The sequence below is a fragment of the Strigops habroptila genome, chromosome 7 (genome assembly GCF_004027225.2).
Source record: "Strigops habroptila isolate Jane chromosome 7, bStrHab1.2.pri, whole genome shotgun sequence".
NCBI lineage: Eukaryota > Metazoa > Chordata > Aves > Psittaciformes > Psittacidae > Strigops > Strigops habroptila.
Window position 1 is genome coordinate 16,566,334 of NC_044283.2, and position 18,037 is coordinate 16,584,370.

Genomic DNA, 18,037 nt, shown 5'->3' on the forward strand with positions numbered 1-18,037 from the left:
GGAATTAGTATTAGCTAATTGGCAGAAAACTAATTTTCCCATAAAAATGTAACTTTGAAAAACTAATTAAAGCTGTTGGTAAAATACATGGATTTCACTTCACAATGAAATCTGAGAACATTTCAGACTCAGTCATGCGATGCACTTAAGGTTCTGCAAAGCAACAGGGTGGCACATGGGTCAGGCTTCAGAGGACAGCGGCCTTGGGCCGAGCAGCAGCTCAGGTTCGCACCCACTTACACCTGAAATGCCAAAACCAGTGTCCTGCCCAGTATTCAGAGGTCTGTGGATTTGTAATGGTAGGACCAATATTCTACTGTACAAGTCTCTTTCATACTTATTTGTGCTTTATTAAAATCTACTGTTTCTAAATCTGTAGGAGAAAAAACCACCCCTACAGAGCAGGCCTGTTCCAGCTGCCACGGCATTCTGACAAAGCTGTGTCTTGTCTCTGCAGGCTCGTATCTGATCCCATGTGTAACAGCCACCCCTGTCTGGGGTAAGTACCCATGCGCCTACGGATGTACCATTTAATTGCACCATCTTTTCAAAGGCACCTTGGCTCAGGTCTGGAACCCTTTTCTAGGACTATGGGTAGACCTGTGAAAGCCAAAACACCAAGCACAAAGGGCTTAGTGTGAGAGCAGGAGTGATCTCTGTGAGATGACTTGTTTATTTTTCCCCAGACCCCACTTCATCTTTTTCTTTAGTGAACAGCAGTATGCACCTTCAAAAGAAGGTTGTATAGAAAAGTGCCTCACTAAATGGGCTCCATGCATGTGGATTTTTTAATATGCTACCAGTTGTACAGTCCTAAAGAAAAAAAACAAAAACCACCTGCTTAAATAAATTAAATTCAGCCACTCAACATATGTAAGAAATTAATAAGCGTTGCATTTCTTAAATGAGAATAAACTTCTTGCTTCCACAGTATTACATTGCTGTTGATGGTACCATATAAATAGCAAAATACACTGAACAATTCTGGGGTTCTTAGCAACACCAGAATGGAAATTTATCAGGTATTTCTGTAACACACACTGAGCTGTCCCTGCCCATGGCAAGGGAGTGGACTAGATGATTTCCATATGTCCCTTTCAACCCAAACCATTCTGTGGAAATCTTCATGACAGTCCTGCAGTCTCCAGGTGTGTGTTTGTGCACAGTGTGGACACTTCCCGTTTTCAAGGCCATATCTCTGCTTGACACAACCAGAGCTGTGGCAGAGCAAACCTAAAGCATCTAGGTCAGAACCACAGATTTGCCTCATGTTTTTCCTACAGGACCATCAGGTCTTTCCAGTGAAAAAGAAGGAATCAATCTAGCTCCTGAAATGCACCCATCATACCTCATCTTTTTCTGACCCTCTGTTCTCTACCAAACTTTAAATCTGGTTTCCCTCTTTCCTCTTTCCATTATTAATAGCAACATTAAGGTCTGGGTATGCCCACATAACCTTTAAAAGATGCAAATCCTCTGCAGCTCGTGGCAAATAAGAGTCTCTGCTCGTCTTAGTCCTATTTGCTGTGTTACCATCTTCTTCCACAGCAAGCTCTGCAAAACTACCCACGAGCCACACAGCCTGCCAGGTCCTCGGCCCTGTGCTCATACCCAGCTGTATAATGCACATCTGGGATCCCAGCTGTGCTCCCTTCACCATTCAAGAGTTTGATCTGCAGTTCAGGCAGCTTCTGAAACACAATTCGATTGATGTTTGAAAGACAACATAACACAGTGACTTGAATGCAACTTGGAAATTCAACTAGCTTAGCAAAGGGAAGCCTTTCAGTCATGTAAGCTTGTAGTAGGACAGTTCTTCCCTTTTCCAGGATAACCGAGTAACACCTTAGTGCTTCATTCCTTATCAGTGCCTCGCAGCTTTTGTCTGTACTCTCAGCCTGTAGGAATCGCTGGTCAAATAGCAAAATTGCCAGTCTTCTGTTAAAATCCAAAGCAGCTCCATGAATTGACAGTTCTTGACTGGTTTGACAGGACATAAAAATTACCCTTACACCTTTGCAACCAGCAAAACAAAGTGAGTAAAGGGACAGCGATTCAAATGAAGCAATCATGCAACCATATGACCATGGTAAAACTGACAAGGACACGTCAGCTTTTCCTAGTGGAAAGAAGGGAAAGATTTCCTGACTCATGATGGTAAATCCTTAACCCTGAAGTTAATACCATAAAAAAAGTGCATAGAGAGACTGTACATACAACTTTGCATATCCGGCTGTTTTCAAGATGCTCAAAAAAATCTGACAGTCCTGGTTCCATGTGAGTCTATCCTCAGACTAGGCAATACTTCCACTGTGCAACCAAACTGTTTTTCCGTGCAATGTAGCTGGATTAAAGGTAACACCTGCTCCAGCTGAAGGCCTGTCTCTGTGCATGGCTTGTAGCTCTTGTGCACCTCTACCACAGAAATGTGTTCTGTGCAGCATGCTCAGAAGGAAGGAAGTAAGTGAAAAGTCCCCCGCCATAACCAAACTGCAAGTTCAGTTACACTGGTTAAAATGTTACCCAGATATTTAGGTTACAGTGATGGAGACAGCCCAGCACATAAAACAATATATATTTATTTAGCACAAAAAGTTCCATATTCAAATAGAAGTGTGTATATGTTTTTTCTAGTACTTCTTTACAGCACTTTGCTTCTTGGAAGAGTAAAGAACCATCATGACTAACACAAAGACATACTAATCATTTGACAGAATGACTGACAGCAGCTTATAAACTGTAAGGCAAATTAGAAACTCCTTCTCAAGTGCGTAATCTCCATACAGTTCCATTAATGCAAGTGAAACATTGACAAGAAAAATGTTACCAGACAAGGACTGGTGTGTTTCTGCAGTGTTTCCTGCAGTTACAGCCAACACTATGTAGGGGGAGGGATATATTCTCCAACACAGACAGACTACTGGAAGATTCACAGGAAGTTGCCTGGAACACTTACTAACCAAGAAAAAAAGCCAACCATTACGATGTGATTACATGACATAATTAAGCACAGTTCCCATTTCAGAGAAAACAAGTAAGTCGACATATAATGCTGAGAATTAGGATATGCACAGACTTTCAAGCCTGCAACTTTCATTTAGAGACAAATACTTGATACTTGTTGGTAAACAAATTATGATAGCTCACACTGGCAGCACAGAAATATTACTTGAAATCTGGTTCCATTAACGACATAACTACTGGATACAGAAGATCACCCAAATTACAGTGGCACATAGACTTCCCATAGCTTCTCCTTTGCTGAAGTTCCACCACCTTAAGAGGCTGACATCAAAGATGTGCTGCAGCAACTAGTTCAGTCTTCCCTCCTGTAGTCACCACCTGGATTAGGCTCCCTGAGTTTGGTCGATTCTTTCCTGTTATCCAGTTGTAAAAGGTTCTGTTTTGAAATAAATGGATAAAACAGGGTGAGGAAGAGGAAAAAAAAATACTACTATCAGGTACACTGATGGGAAGCATAAAATAAAAGCCTATTACTTTTACTTCTCCTCCTGTTGCCCTCTCTGGTGATTTCCATGTACACTGTGAACTAGCAGTGCCGTCACTGGATTCAGACCCTCAGAAGTGGCCAGAAGCCCAGAGAAATCTGTAGGGCTTTACAGTGCTCACACAGGATTTTCACAACATCTCAAAAGAAAAGGCCAGGAGCTTAGAATGTCCAAGTGGCAAGCCAAAGAGGTGAGTTATTTCCAAGTTCAAAAACAAATACTGACAAAGGGAAGGAGCAGCTCTTTAAGTTGCCTTTATAGCATTTATGGCTATAATAGAGTTGCTAAACTCACTACTCTGCCTACAGGCCACTGTAATATTTAGATATTTAACTGGTCTCAGCAGAAGCACAGCAAGCCTTAAGACATCCAAAGTAGCACAAAGTAAGATGGACTCATTCAGGTAACACACCAGAACACTCCCTACCAAGATGTAACACAAACTCCTTACTCAAAATATAATACAGAAAGCACAGTGTATTTTTCAGGTCCATCAACCCTTCCAACATTGCAGACACAGCAACTGCCACATTGGAACGTCCTGCCATCTGACACAATGGCACAACATTGAAGTGTCCTGTAGGAAAAGATTTCCTGCCTCCTTCCCAAGATGCAGACGTTACCAACACTTAACATCACATTTTTCTTCCACAGCCAGTGAGATTCTCCGTTTTCAAAACTGAATTTAAAAGTTTGGGGATTAGAACTCAAGAAACAAACCAAAACAATCAACCTAGTTCTTCCATATGGAAAAAATACTTAAAAATTTAAAAAAGGCATTTGTAAAACCACAACATCTGGTTAAGCCCAATAAATAAAAGATCTTTTTTTAAACATTTTTAGGCCAACTCAATTGATGAGGCCTTTTAAAGAACCACATCAAACAGCTGCACAGGCTGCTCACAACAAAACCATTTCCCACTCTAACTTTAAAAAGTCACAAAAAAAACAAAGGGAAATCTAATGTCAGAACCAAACTACTCTCTGAACAACTAGCAATAGGCAAATGCAATTTCAGTGCCAGCTCTAAAAGACTTTAAAAAGTGTAAGAGTAAAGCCCTTTACAACGTATGAATGTAGATTCATGTTCGGTTTTCCTCACTGTGTATTTTCTTTCTTTTGCCAGCTCACCCTCAGCAGGATCTCTCTTCCTCCCCATCACAGCTCAGAAAGCGGCACTCATGCTGCACCCTCTCTAACCGAGTGACACACAGTGAGCAGGGCAATCCCAGCCTGCTCTTACGCAAACTACAGTTGGAATCTCAGCATTTTGCAACAACATTCAGGACAAGCCTTTGTGGATGATGGAAAAAATAAAAAGAAACAAACATCTTGACTAAATTTTTCTAAACAAGAGCAGGAATTTTGCCAGCTGAGAAGTGAAATAACACACCACAGACCAGGCACAGAGTGTTTAACAGAAAAAACCCAAATCCCAAGGTTTCCATGCCTATTTGTAGTCTACCTTTAAGCCAAACTATTGTCTTTTGCATCTGCTGTCTGCAATTTAATTTGTCTACAGGCTTTATGAGGTTCTGTGGCCTCCAACTGCTTAAGGCTATCTCCCTTGTTGGAATAACTGGTGTAGAGATGCTGCAGTCGACATAGCTGGGCTGATTTTCTCCAGTTAAGAAGCCTATGCAATAAACCCAACGTGACTGAGAAACATACACAATGAGATGATGGGAGTAAAAAGTCACCCAAATCCAAGACTGCTATTTAGAGAGAACTCGCAATAAGATGCAGCAGCAAAAGGGACAGTGAGGAATCGCTTAGTTACCACATGGATACTCACTCAGTAATGAAGTCTAAGGGTGTCCAGGAGCTGAAATCTGCGTCAGGCATTGATTTCCTGTTTGCTGGTGTATCTAAGGTAACCCTGTGATTAAAAAAAGATAAGCCTTTTATTTATACATCATGTTTCTGATGAGTGCCACCTGCTTCTATTCAGTGCTGTAACATATGCTTGCCTTTTAGACCACGTGGTATGGATTTCCCCTGCATCCTCCAAGTGCTAAGAACATACAGCAATCAGTTTCAATGTATACCAAAGGCTCCAACCTACAAGCCCTCACTTTCCTGGCTTGCTGATGACATCCAACCCATTAGGGCAATCACTCAGTCGACAGCTCCCTTCTAGTCTCTCTCCTGCAGACAGGAAACAGCAGCAACGTGCTTGTTCAGGTGTACTGCACAGCACATGCGCAGTACAGCCACGCTTTCACAGAGCCTCATGCCAGCTGCAAATGCAGAGGTGAAGTGCACAAGCATAGGAAGCTTTGACTTTGATGATACATATTTATGCTACATACAATGATATAGGAGTGAACTTTTCACAACTCCCTCCCCAAAATACTGTTGACAATCCAAGGTATCATCACTCTCTCAAAACTTTACTCAAAACCAGTTTTGCAGGAGAAGCACGCAAATGCAGAACACCCAAGAGTCCAGTGATCTTGGTGTCTGCCTGTCTGTACAGCTCTGCAGAAGGTGATGTCAATTATCCAACCACTTTTAATGTCATTACTCTCTGACCTGAACAGTGTGTGTATCAGGAAAACAAAGCAGGGAGAATTCAGATAGCGTTCCAAATCCCTGTATAGAACTCTTTAGGAGTTTTTGGTCCTGAACTAGAGACGGACCCGGGAAGAAAAACACTCTTCATTTTGGCAACAGAATTGCTGAATTCAGACAGAGTGAAGACCTACTAGGCTAGTCACTTTTCTAGCTTTCCTCATCAAAAAGAAAGCTGTGACAGGAAAATAAAAGCTAAACTTCCTGTTTTCACATATCCCCAAAATCATCTAATTTTACTGAGCATAGATATGCAGCACCTTATGAAGCATCTTTAACCAAGTCAAAACTTGTCAAGCAATCCTTTGCTTTATTATTTACCCTTTACTATCATCACATGGTTCAATCTACAACAGTGCTGAACAGCTCATCTCATTTTCAGAGTTCTGTCTGTATTGGGAAAGAAAAATTAAGAAACCCCATGTTAATGAATGGCTACGGTTGAACTGGTTAAAAGCGAATCAAATCTCGATCCTAACATCCACTACCGTTCTGCAAAGGAAAGGGAAAAAACTTGATCATCTTCAGGGTAACTTGCATGAAGCCGTGAGTAGGTGTGAGAAGCTGTTTGTGCCCTGTGAACAGGACATCACAAGCACATCCATGTCACTCCAGGTTACAGCAGTAATTAAATAAAACAACGCAGAAGCAACTGCACAATCACTTACGGTAAAATGGCAACTGCAGCAGACCCAGACGGCAAGCCACTATTGGGACCTGCTAAACTCTGACACAGCTGATGCACTGCTCCTTTAGCCATGCCATAGCCAATCATCCCTGACAATTAAAAACAGGCAAATTAAAGCACAATCAATACAGCTTTCAATGCCATCAGTAGTTTGATAAAAACTCAGACTGTCTGATGAATATGAAGTTTAAGACCACTTACCACAGCCAGAACAGAATCAGATTTTTAAAACGTATCAAAACATACATATTAAAATGAAAAAAAAATATACATAAAAGGAAAAAACAAGAAGTTCTTACTAGGCATCCAGGAAGCATCACAGTACTCAGTTTACTCAGCACCATAGAAATTAGCAGCTTACAGAGTTAAGCAGTAAGCTAATGTACCCAAATGTACTTTACTAGAGGCAATCATCCATTCATTTTCATCCTATGACTAAGGTATTTGCAGGTCTTGACCCAAACAGATACAGCTCACTTCTCTCCAGAACTGTAATTCACTTGGTCAGCATCCCAAATCTGACAGGCCTTTTGGAGAAAGCTACAACACCTCCCTACCCATCATGGGAGAAAATAACCTGTGTGTAAAGCAACTTCTTCCTGAACACTGCTGCTTTCTAGGCAGACAGTACTTAGCAGTGTAAGAGCAATAGGAATGAGGACATAAGGCACACTGGTTGGGTAAAGATCTGGACAATCAGGGTGCTACAGGTCTGTGTCTCATGGTATGTTCTGCCAAGCAGCCCAGACACAGATTAAGCACATAAGAAAACATAAATGCATTTTGTCTACCACAACTGGATGCCTTTCTACCCATCTATATAACCACACAATCTCTTTCCAGTGTTCCTGAGAAAGTATTTTGGATCAAATTTACAAATGTAACTTTACATTTTAGAAGTGTCCCCACTATATCCAATTGGATATAACATAGCATCCATTTTTATTAGGAGAATCATGGGCAGCAAGAGCAAACTTGTATTATTGTTACAATAAAGATACTTGCATCTCTATGGCATTCCCCTCTTGTTCTGCCTAAACCAAACATTCCAAGTCTTCTTAAACCTGTTCATGCTTCTACATTTCTTAGCCACCACTGTCAGACTGCTTCTGTAACTGTGATTTTCAGTATTCTCCAGTTCGCATTATGCGAGTCAACATTTTCACACACGAAAAGAAAAATCACACTAATAGCAAACAAGAAAAAGATTACTCCTTCCATAAGGGCTGTAGTAACAAGCCTCAAGTCCTATTTGCAAAAGTTGAGTAACAACTCTTTCCCAATTCTTCCTGATGTTAATGAGTTGCATGTGTTTGCCCAAAGCACTGCTGTGTTTTTCAGGAAAAAATCCAGACTAGTTGAAACCAGCTAGTTCAGAACATGAAAGCAAATCACTGTTCCCTGTGCTGTGGTCCCTACCCCCCCAAAACTACCCGAATAAGAAACAGGAACGTTTGCTGGAGTTCATGTTTTTTCATTTGTACATGGTCAGCAGCAGTACACTGTAAATTATGCATCTGCTTATTCTCATAAGCCTTTTATCTTCTGACTGTGCCAGAAGCAGCTGTAAGCATACAAGATAAACCACTAACTAGAAAACATAGCATATTTTTCCCCAAAGAGTTTCAGACTTAGCCTTCAGGGATGTTCATAAAATGGATGTTTTGAAATTTTAGTATCTATGTCTCATGAAAATATCATTGAAGTCACACTAATAAAAGATTGGGAAATGAGAGTATTTGTCTCAAAACCTTTCCACTCCCTGCCTGTGGGCTTGTGTCAGTGCTGCTTTGTTTTGATGTTAAATTGCTCCCAGATTTCTTCCTCCATGCAGACCAACCTGGCGAGGAGCGAGATGAAAAACCCAATAAAGTTTGTATTAAATAGCTAGCAGATGGCAAAGCTGAAGGTCAACAAGCTTACCTATGTCTGAAGCAAAGGCAGATGGGAAACAGAACACAAACAGGACAAACAGAGTTAAGAGAATTAGCTGAGTCATTGCCAATGGAAAAATTGGGCAACTAAGGACTCTGCCTTTCAGAACACAAACAGGACATTTTACTTTATTTAAGGCACTGGAACAGGTTGCCCAAAGAAGCTGTGGATGTCCCATCCCTGGCAGCGTTCAAGGCTAGTTTGCACAGAGCTTTGAGTAACCTGGTCTAGGGGAAGGTGTTCCTGCCCATGGCAGAGTGATTGGAACTGGATGAGCATTAAGGTCCCTTACAACCCCAACCATTCTGTGATTCTGTGATTATCTTTACAGCTTGCTGTTCCTCTATTTTTCATTATTTTCCAAATTTTTTTTACTGTATCACATATTAGCCAAGTACATTTCACCATCGTCACGGATGTTATTTAAATACAGATTCTATCTGTTTGCACTCCAGTGTCAGAGATTCAGTACTGCTACCTGTAAAAGTACACTTCAGTGTTTTAGCAGCAATCTTGCACTCATACTAGATGTCAAGAAACTGGGGAGTCAAATTGTTGCTTCACAGACAAGAATGCTCACACCAACAGACAACTGTAACTGCTGATGTCCCAGCAGTTACCACGTGTTGCATTTTACCTGAGGTTCCAGACAAAGCAGCTTGAGCTCCTGTCAAAGTCAAGAGGCCGCCTTCTTTCAGATGTTTTGTGGCTAGATGGCTGGAAATAGTCGATGTCCAAACACTCTGCTTCCACATCAGATCACAGTTTTTGTATAACGCTGATTGGAAGAGAATTAGTGAAATCAACTAAAAGATAGAAGACTCCTAACTCTAATGTCCTTACTGGCAGAATGCAACAGGACTATGAAAACATGCTTTCTACCATTTTCTACTTCCACATCGGCTAAAATACTGATTTATGTCTTCTGTATCGCCCTTCTCGTTGGGCTCCAAGTCCCAGCTCTACAGCATATATTCTAGACAATTATCTGCTTTCCCACCACCAGAAATAAAAAGCAAACACACAAGATAGTTCCATTACCTCTCCATTATGGTTCAGATTTCTAAGTTCTTGAAACTCCTGTAAGGTTGCTTCAATCTGTGTCAAGGATCTCAAAACTCTCACATTAGCCTCATCCCACCTTGTAGTAGCATGATCTGACTCTTTTCATAACTTCCTCACTTACTGCTAAAGAGCTATACTCCATTAGTATGCAGACAGAAGACCCCAAGAGACAACAAAAAAGTATTTCCCATCGCCAGATTACTTCATAAACCAAGAAACAACCTGTCTGCCTCACAGTACTACACTGGCACGGAATTCAGAAGACACACGCATCTGTACTGTACCAAGTGAGTGTTCCAGTGCACCTATGTACTGGAGTGCAATCCCTGATAAGGCAGCCTACCAGGGTTCCAAGATACCTTACTACCCTATCGACACCATCACTATAAATCATGGTTATGATAAAATAGCTTATTTAAGCTAACAACCTAACATAATGCAGCTGTAGTCTAAGCACATATGCCTTTCTATCTTGCCTCTCTTCAAAAAGAAATCTTTGCCTTTAATGTCCGTACTGGAAGGGGGAAGAAAAGGACACATTTCACCAGATTTCCTCCAGACAGAAACAAGACTATTTTTTAACTTGTATTTCTACACTAGTGGGTAAAGTATAAAATTTCATTCTGAATATTCCATGTCTACAAGTTTGTGGGTTTTTTTAACAGATGGCTTTTTTTCTGTAGCATGATCTCAGGCCATTAGACAGCCCCTTCCAACACTGTATTGCACAGCAATAGCTCAGAGAACTGCAGGAGGCAACTGAGCTTTTATGCATATAGCAACGAACTGGGAAACAACACTGATGTTTCTGCCCAGCCACTGTTTTACGTAACTTGCCCAACACAGGTAACCTCGGCAGAAGTTAGTTCATAGCTAGTAATACTGAACTCCTGCATGAAGTGCATATAGATGTTTCAGTGAAAATGGGCACATCAAGAGGTATTACTGAGAACACCAAGTGCTGTGCAAATTTAACAGCAAAACTTCAGAGAAGCACTAAGCAGCATTGTGACTGAGCCATGCTGTACTTTTATGCTCGAGTCCTCTTCTGGACTTGGGAAGATGATCTCAAATATCATTATTACCATGATTTTTTAAGGATTCCTCTCAGATTTTGTTCATGTGTTTATGACATGCGTGCACCAAAGGCTTACATTTAGCTTTGGCGCTGCCTCCAGCCCACCCTCCTGCTACACACAAGATTGCATCCACCTTTTCTTCACCAAGGAGTTTTCCAACTTCTGCTGTTACCTACAATACACAGAACAAAGACAGATTAAAAACACTGGACCAGTAAGGCACAAGAGTAATTGTCAAGACTTCCCCACTTTTTAGCCAAGTAACACAACACACAGCAATTTAAACAGCTGCATAAAATTAACATTTATGACCTATACGAACTCAAAGTAATTGTGCTGAAAGATAACTACAGATGAAAGTCAGATGGATGAAGGTCAGATCGCACAGTGCATGATGGCACTGGAAATAACTGATTTCAGCTAGACTGAAAAGATCTGACCCTTACCTGTATCATTAACATTTTTTATTTGTGAATTACTTTTTGACAGGTTCTTCTCTGGGCATGGTGCTGTTTAACATGGAAAATTAAACTCCAGGTCTGACAAGGGCTACTGGTGTCACTTTTGATGATAGTGCAAGAAATGAACAACTGAAGATTAGCCTTCTTAATGCTTCTATCTAGACTACAATCATCAGTTCCAGTCTGGCACCTAAATTTATGTTTGTATACTTTTAAATATCCAGTATATTTTTCACTTTCAAATATAAGACCTCACAGTTGGCAATAAATGTGTTGCCTATCAATTTTCTCTGCCAAAGTGAAAAGTAAACCACCCATCCCTCAACAAAGAAAAATATCCACTATTTTTCACAATAGTTGAGCATTGAAAAATACGTTACGAACTCTTCATTACTCTTCAAAAGCCTTAAGAACTGGCAGATATAAAGAAAACACTGGCTAATGGTTCCACATATCAATAAGAAAAAAAGATTCAAAAGTTACAAATAAAAAAATAAATCCCACCTCTTGAGAATGAAGCACAACAGTTTTTAGGCTAGCTTGGGTTTACCTTTGTGGAAACCAGCGTATTCTCTATTGATCCCATCGGGACTTAAGAGTTTGCATGCTTTGAGTCTATCTCCTTACCTACAAGCAATGCATTTAAGATTCAGGACATTCGAGAGAAGCATTGTTGCATTTTAAGGTGTCCAAATCCACTTTCATTACACTCGCCTGATTCAGTCTGCAACTTTTCAAGTGACCAAAAGTAATGCAAAACTGCATTATGTGCTGACCCTCCAAAATCTCAGATCAAGCTCTTTCTGCATATTCACGCATGCAGTTGAATTACAAATAATAAAACAGAAAGCAGAAATAAGATGTAAAGATCTCCGGGTTAAGGGTACCGCCACCGGTACGCCCCTTAGCCCACAGCGGCTGCTCCTTGCTCCAGTCCAGACCCATCCCCACAACCGCCTCGCTCCCTGCTGCCGCAGCAGCGGGCAGGGCACACGGATGAGAGCACGAAGGAGCGGCTGGCCGCTCCTCGCCGCCGCCTCAGGCCTCCCGGGCAGCGGCCGCCCCGCACCGACCCACCTGCTCGGCCTGCTCGGGGAAGGAGTCGGTCGCCCTCACCACCACGCTGGCGCTGGCGTCCTCGTTCTCCGCCAGGTCGATGCTGGCCACCCACTGCCAGAGAGAGCAGCGCGTTAGCGGCCGGCCGCCGAACCGCCTCACGCTGCCCTGCGACCGGGAGCACCCCCCACCTCACCACCTCCCACCCGGCCGGCGCTTACCCAGTCCCTGGACTTGAAGTACCGCACGCACTGGGACCCCAGCGCGCCTCTGCCCCCGTACACCAGCACCCTGCCCGCCACCGCCATGCTCGCTGCCAGCCCAGCCCACCCCGCTCTGCCTCCGTCACGGCTTCACTGCGCCCCGCCTGAGGGCCCAGCCGGCGCCGCCTGCGCATGCGGGCTGCGGGTGCGGGGTGGCAGCGCTCAGCGCCGATGGCGATGGCGGGGCGTGGGGGGAGAAGCATCCTCCCACTGCTGCCGTTCCGGGGCCGTGCCGGAGCCGGGGGGAGGAGGAATCGCGGTGCCTCAGAGGAACCCCAGCGCGCCCCGGGACTGCGGTGGTGCCGCTCAGAGACTTCTACCTCAGGAAATCCCCCACCTTCGGGGCGGCGTGTTGCGAGTGGGCACCCACCCTCACGGCTCGCTGGCCAAGGCGGCCCCCAATCCGCCCCTCCCAGCCTGAGCTCCAGCGACGAGCTGTGTTACCGCCAGGATTAATTGATTAATTAATTAATCAGCGGTTGCAGAGGTCCCTGCAGGGCTGGAGTAGCGTAATCATAGAAGTGCAGGCAATTACGAGCGGGCTTGTTCAGCACCCCCGGGCCGCGCCTGTATCTTGGATTACGCGGCTTGGCTCAGTCCCCTCGGGCGGCGGGAGCTGCGTGTGGGTGCGGGGGGTCCGTACGTGCAGTACCGCGGAGCACCCGTGATGTGGCTCACACCGCCGGCAGGCCGGGACAGGGGAGGGCTCCCCTCCCAGCACTGACATGTACAGGCGGGCGGCAGGGAGCAGGCGGCTCCGCTCGGCTGAGGCGCCCGCAGAACCCTGCTGCCGAATTACCTGGTTTAATCCTTTGCCCCATGCACATAGCTAATTACCCACGGTTTTAAACAGTCTAAAAACCCGGATCCTGCTCATTTGCTTCCCATGAGGTGACAGTAAAGAACTAGATGTCATTTGAGCAGGACAATTAAACCGCTGATGAAACCTTAGCCAGGCAATAGATATAGGATTACTTTCCGCAGAATCAAGCATCATCGCGCTACAGTGCAATGAAGCTGTTCCTTGCAACCATTTCAGGATGTTGTCGCAGCAAAATACATTTTTCATTTGATTTTTAACCGTACAGATTGATTTCTGGAGCTTCAAAATACAATGAGATGTATTTTGAAGCGCCTGCTCTTCATTTGTGGATTTTGGAGCATGAGAAAGAATGGCAGACATGCCTGACTGCTGCAGAGAGGCCTTGGGGATGATTCCTCGAAACCACTAGGATGCCTGGCTGTTTTAAAAAGACTATATTTGCCTTGGCTTCTCTAGTAAGTTTTGTGTCTTTTATCCTGATTGTTGTTGCAATGGGGACCCCAAAATGGATGACTGGGAAGATCCTTTGCAAAACAGGAGCTGATTTGGTCAATGCCACAGATCCAGAGCTGGTCAAGTTCATTGGAGAAATTTACTACGGACTTTTCCGGGGTGGCAAAATTCGGCAGTGTGGGTTGGGCGGGCGGCGCTCCCAGTTCACAAGTAAGTACAGTTTTGGTTGAATCTTTAGTCTGATGTCTAGTTCAACTTTAAAAACATTCTTTTCTTTTTGTTTACAGACCATATAGAATGCAAATTGCTATTATTAAATTTGTTTTTGTGGCTCTCTTGTGGTCTTTATGGTTTGGGATCTGAGTACAAATGTAAAATATCTATCATTTCAGGCTAACTTTTTTCTACTGGTTGTGTTCTGTTATATCCTGGAATAAAGATGGGGGGGGGGAAATCCCTAAGGGTGTATTAAGGGTTTCCTTTTGGTCTTCTGAAGGGAGTGAAAGTAATTTGGAGATTAAATGGAGTTAATACCTTCCCGTTAACTGACTTTCTTATGTCAAGTGTTACTCTGCAATCTCTCTGTGCCTCTGTCCTCACCTTCTCTGTTGAACTCCTCCCCCTTTTTGTTCCTTTAGGAAGTAGAGATTTATTTAGCTGGCCAGATTTCTGCATTTCTCTACCTCTACTAATGCAGCTGCCTGCCACAGCAGACACTCCTAACTTTATTAATGTGTTGAAGACATTTTTACCTTCTTTCCTTATAACTTTTGAGAGAAAAAAAATACTGAACTTTTAAAAGGAATACATTTGAATGAATTTCTACATTTTTTTAACTTAAAAGATTTTCCTGAGGTCTCAAAAGCACTCAGACACTGATCTGTACTTTGGGTGATTTCCAGGTTTTGCACATCCTGTGCTGTAATGGAAATGTTATTTTTCATTGATGATTTTCTGTTCAGTGTGCAGATCCACCACGACTTAAACTGATGCAAGTTGAAGCTGCTGCAGCCTCATCCCCTGTGTAGCCCACAACAATGCTGTCCTACCCCATCCTTTGCAATGGCTCTGGGAGTTGTTGCAGTGAGGTTGTTCAGGAAGTTAAGCTGGCCAAAAAATGAACATACCAAAAAACCTCATTAGTTTCCCGTAGGATCATGCCTGACTACACAACTGTACAGCACCACTTTAAAAACTTGAAGGCAGTCAGGACTGTGGGACTTAAGAGGGAATGGAGAAGAGAACCAGAGCAACCTTAACTTGGATCAGCACGACGAGTTGTTAAGCTGAGATGAATGTGGACTAGTCACTTGTACAATAACCAAGTCTTGCTCAAGCTCTGGCTGCAGCTGCAACTTCATGACATGGGCAGAGCAGTCACACTCAAGTACTCTGTGAGTTTGAATGGCTGGCAGACCCGCCATCAGGTCAAAGCTCTTCCAGCTCTGCTGTGCTCCTCTTTGGGGCATTCAGAAATACAGTACCAGTTCTCTCACCCTATTCTGTCAGAGAGAATGAGAAAAAAGTAGCCAATCTCCTTTAATCTCTGTACAGCTTTCTGGACTATTTAATAAACTTTCCGATTAATTAATTACTAATTAATTCTACAGCAGAGATAAAGACATTAACACAACTAGATAAATAAAGCAGAACTTAAGCCTGAGTCGTTATTCACAGTGCCTGTGTAAAGGATAATCCTGTAGTAGAATATCCCTGGTTTTTGTGATGTAGTGACAGATAAAGCATCATGAACTAAGGTGTGTATAACTACCTGAATTGATCACCTCTGTAAAAGATAGTCTTGTTTAAGTATAGTTTAAGTCTGTAGCACCAGCACAATGTGATGTTTATGGTTGTCAAGAAAAACCACACACTGACTAGATGATTTTTTCTTTCCTTGACAGTTTTCCCACACATGGTGAAAAAGCTGAATACAGGCCTGCACGTGACCATTATAATGTTCCTCTGTGTGGCCATTTCCTTTTCTCTGGTCAGTTTTGGATTCTGCATTCTTAACGCAATAAAAGTTCCTTACCGGGCTATTAAAGGTCCAGCAGGAATTTGTCTTTGGAACTTCATTGCAGGTAACAGCATTTACCAGTATCTTTTACCAGTCACATTCATACACAATGTTAAAAGTTCCTTCTCTTGCCTTCTAAATATTTCCTTGACTTAAATACTTGTGAATAAATTGAAAGTAGCAGTGTATTCGCATCTATTGAAACAGAACTGTCAGGTGGCATCTCGGCTTATTGTGTGTAGTCAGCTTTTTGCAGGAGCTATGAATGCCAGTCCATTGAGAGAAGGACTTTATCACCAACACTGGTACAACATTTGGCCATACAATAAAAACTAAGCATTTTGAAGGTGTTTAAGCCACACCTAAACCTATCCCTACTCTGTATCACACTCACTGTTGTGTTCAATAAGCCTTCTGAAGCCCAACCAAAATCTGTCTTGTTTTGACAGCAACACTTCTTCCATTTCATTGCAGGTGGATTTCTAGTACTCGCCGTCACCAGCTTTATGGCTGCTGTGAAACTTCATCACCTCACAGAAAGAATCGCCAGTTTTAGGGAAAATGTCTTTCAATTTGTTGTCTTAGAGGAAAGGTTTGAAGACTCTTTTTGGCTTTGTGTGGCAAGCGCCACAGCACATGCAGTGAATTTGCTGCTAATAGCCATTAGTGGGATTCGTTTCCCTAAAATTAAGACTAAAACAGAAGAAGCAAATGTTACAGCAGAAGATATCATGTACTAATAACTCTACACAAAACTACTTTGGTCAAGTGAACTGTCACAACACAAACAGCTTCTTGGCTCTTCAGCTTTTGATTTGGATGGATGATTTTGGTATAAACATGAGTAAATATGTCATTCTACTGTACCAGCAATTAACATGTGTGGGAGGGTGGGAAAAACAAATGCTACAAATACCATTATTCTCCAAACTGACCGATACCTGCAGTTAATATCTGCTGCTCACGGGTTTCAGAAGATTTGCATTTTGAGGTATTTTAGAAAACTAAGGTGAAATACAATTTCATTGAAACCCAGTGTCATCTTTGTTTAGAAAGAAAATATGTGTATCACAAATCTTTGATACTCTAAGTTTATTTCAAAACAGGAAGACTGGACATCTGCCAATTAATTTCATAGAATTACCTGCAAAACGTTGAGAGGGCCGTGTGAGATATGTTTGATGGTGTTACACTGCATCGAAAAAGAACACTTCATTATCTCTGAAGCTAAAGTTAAGGGGAAGCACAGGCTAAATATGTGTGAAATGTTTCTCAAACTGAAATTATCAAACCCCACAAAATAAAGAAGTGAGAAAGTAATGTGCATGGGATGCTCGTCGACTATGAAAAAAATCTGTTAGCTGCAAGATGAAGGTTTCATTGCAGCTTCTGGAGTAAAGTGAACAGAATCAAAGTAACTGCTTTTAGATAACCTGGAAAACAATAATAAGACAGATCAATTGTCTTCAGAACCCTTTCAGTTCTTATGTCTATGTGAAACCAAGTAAAAGTGATGTATGGTGAAACAGTACTAAAATAAATTAAAATGGTTAAATGGGTGGAAAAGTTACTTAGGAAGTACCATAATTTTGGCAGGCATTCAACCAGTTTTGACTCACAAGTGATGAACATTTCAGAGAAAAGAATATGCCATTAAGCACGTCAACTTTAGAATAAGGCAGAAGAAGAGATTCCTAATTTATACCGCTCCCTCACTTCACCGTTTTTCTGATTCTGCTGGTGCTTTCACTCAGTCTTTACCCTGGTCCATGACTCCAGGAAGATGCTGTGGTCCCCGGCACATGGATGGGCAGCAAACCAACCCAGTCTATGAAGGTGCTTTAGGTGGTAACAGCACAGTACATTTACATTTTAATCTTCAGTATGCATACCGGCACTGTGTCTTGGTGTCTGTGACAAGCCCACACGAGAAGCTGTGCGCACACTTCCCCGGAGCACACCGCAAGAGGGCAAACATCCCCTGTGGAACCGATCCCATCCCTCGCGGTACAAAGCCCCGCGCACAACTTAACCGCGAACCACCGCCCGTGTCCCCGTACACACCGACCTGCCACCGGACCCCGCGTCCCGCCTCCGTCCCGGCCTCCCCT

At 42.7% G+C, this 18,037-nt stretch overlaps 2 protein-coding genes across 3 annotated transcripts; one reads left to right on the forward strand and one right to left on the reverse strand.

Moving 5' to 3' along the window:
• Positions 1-427: 427 nt before the first annotated feature.
• Positions 428-12,769, reverse strand: QDPR (quinoid dihydropteridine reductase). 2 transcript variants are annotated; one of them, XR_003992415.1, is made up of 8 exons: positions 12,589-12,723; positions 12,389-12,481; positions 10,926-11,022; positions 9,344-9,484; positions 6,752-6,860; positions 5,305-5,388; positions 2,911-3,400; positions 428-438 (listed from the first exon to the last, which is right to left on the reverse strand). XR_003992415.1 is itself a non-coding variant. In XM_030493210.1 (7 exons), exons 1-7 carry the CDS (start codon positions 12,673-12,675, stop codon positions 3,292-3,294), a joined length of 720 nt encoding a protein of 239 aa, XP_030349070.1. In that variant the 5' UTR covers positions 12,676-12,769; the 3' UTR covers positions 2,564-3,291. The 2 variants fall into 2 exon arrangements, 1 of the variants encoding a protein (XP_030349070.1); XM_030493210.1 differs by lacking the exon at positions 428-438 and having other exon boundaries at positions 2,564-3,400; positions 12,589-12,769.
• A 17-nt stretch (positions 12,770-12,786) lies between these two features.
• On the forward strand, positions 12,787-17,481 carry CLRN2 (clarin 2). Its single transcript, XM_030493211.2, has 3 exons — positions 12,787-14,116; positions 15,811-15,990; positions 16,401-17,481. The coding sequence occupies exons 1-3, from the start codon at positions 13,864-13,866 to the stop codon at positions 16,664-16,666; spliced, it is 699 nt and encodes a 232-aa protein (XP_030349071.1). The 5' UTR covers positions 12,787-13,863; the 3' UTR covers positions 16,667-17,481.
• The last annotated feature ends 556 nt before the right edge of the window (positions 17,482-18,037 follow it).

Bases quoted from the DNA above. Each gene is read 5' to 3' on its own strand.
- QDPR (XM_030493210.1), bottom strand. From the start codon at position 12,675: ATGGCGGTGGCGGGCAGGGTGCTGGTGTACGGGGGCAGAGGCGCGCTG. The intron at 11,023-12,388 runs GTGGGTCGGTGC...TGTGTATTGTAG, and splicing joins TCCCCGAGCAGGCCGAGCAG to GTAACAGCAGAAGTTGGAAA. The intron at 9,485-10,925 runs GTAAGCCTTTGG...TCTTCCAATCAG, and splicing joins AGGCAGCGCCAAAGCTAAAT to CGTTATACAAAAACTGTGAT.
- CLRN2 (XM_030493211.2), top strand. From the start codon at position 13,864: ATGCCTGGCTGTTTTAAAAAGACTATATTTGCCTTGGCTTCTCTAGTA. The intron at 14,117-15,810 runs GTAAGTACAGTT...TTTCCTTGACAG, and splicing joins GCGGCGCTCCCAGTTCACAA to TTTTCCCACACATGGTGAAA. The intron at 15,991-16,400 runs GTAACAGCATTT...ATTTCATTGCAG, and splicing joins TCTTTGGAACTTCATTGCAG to GTGGATTTCTAGTACTCGCC.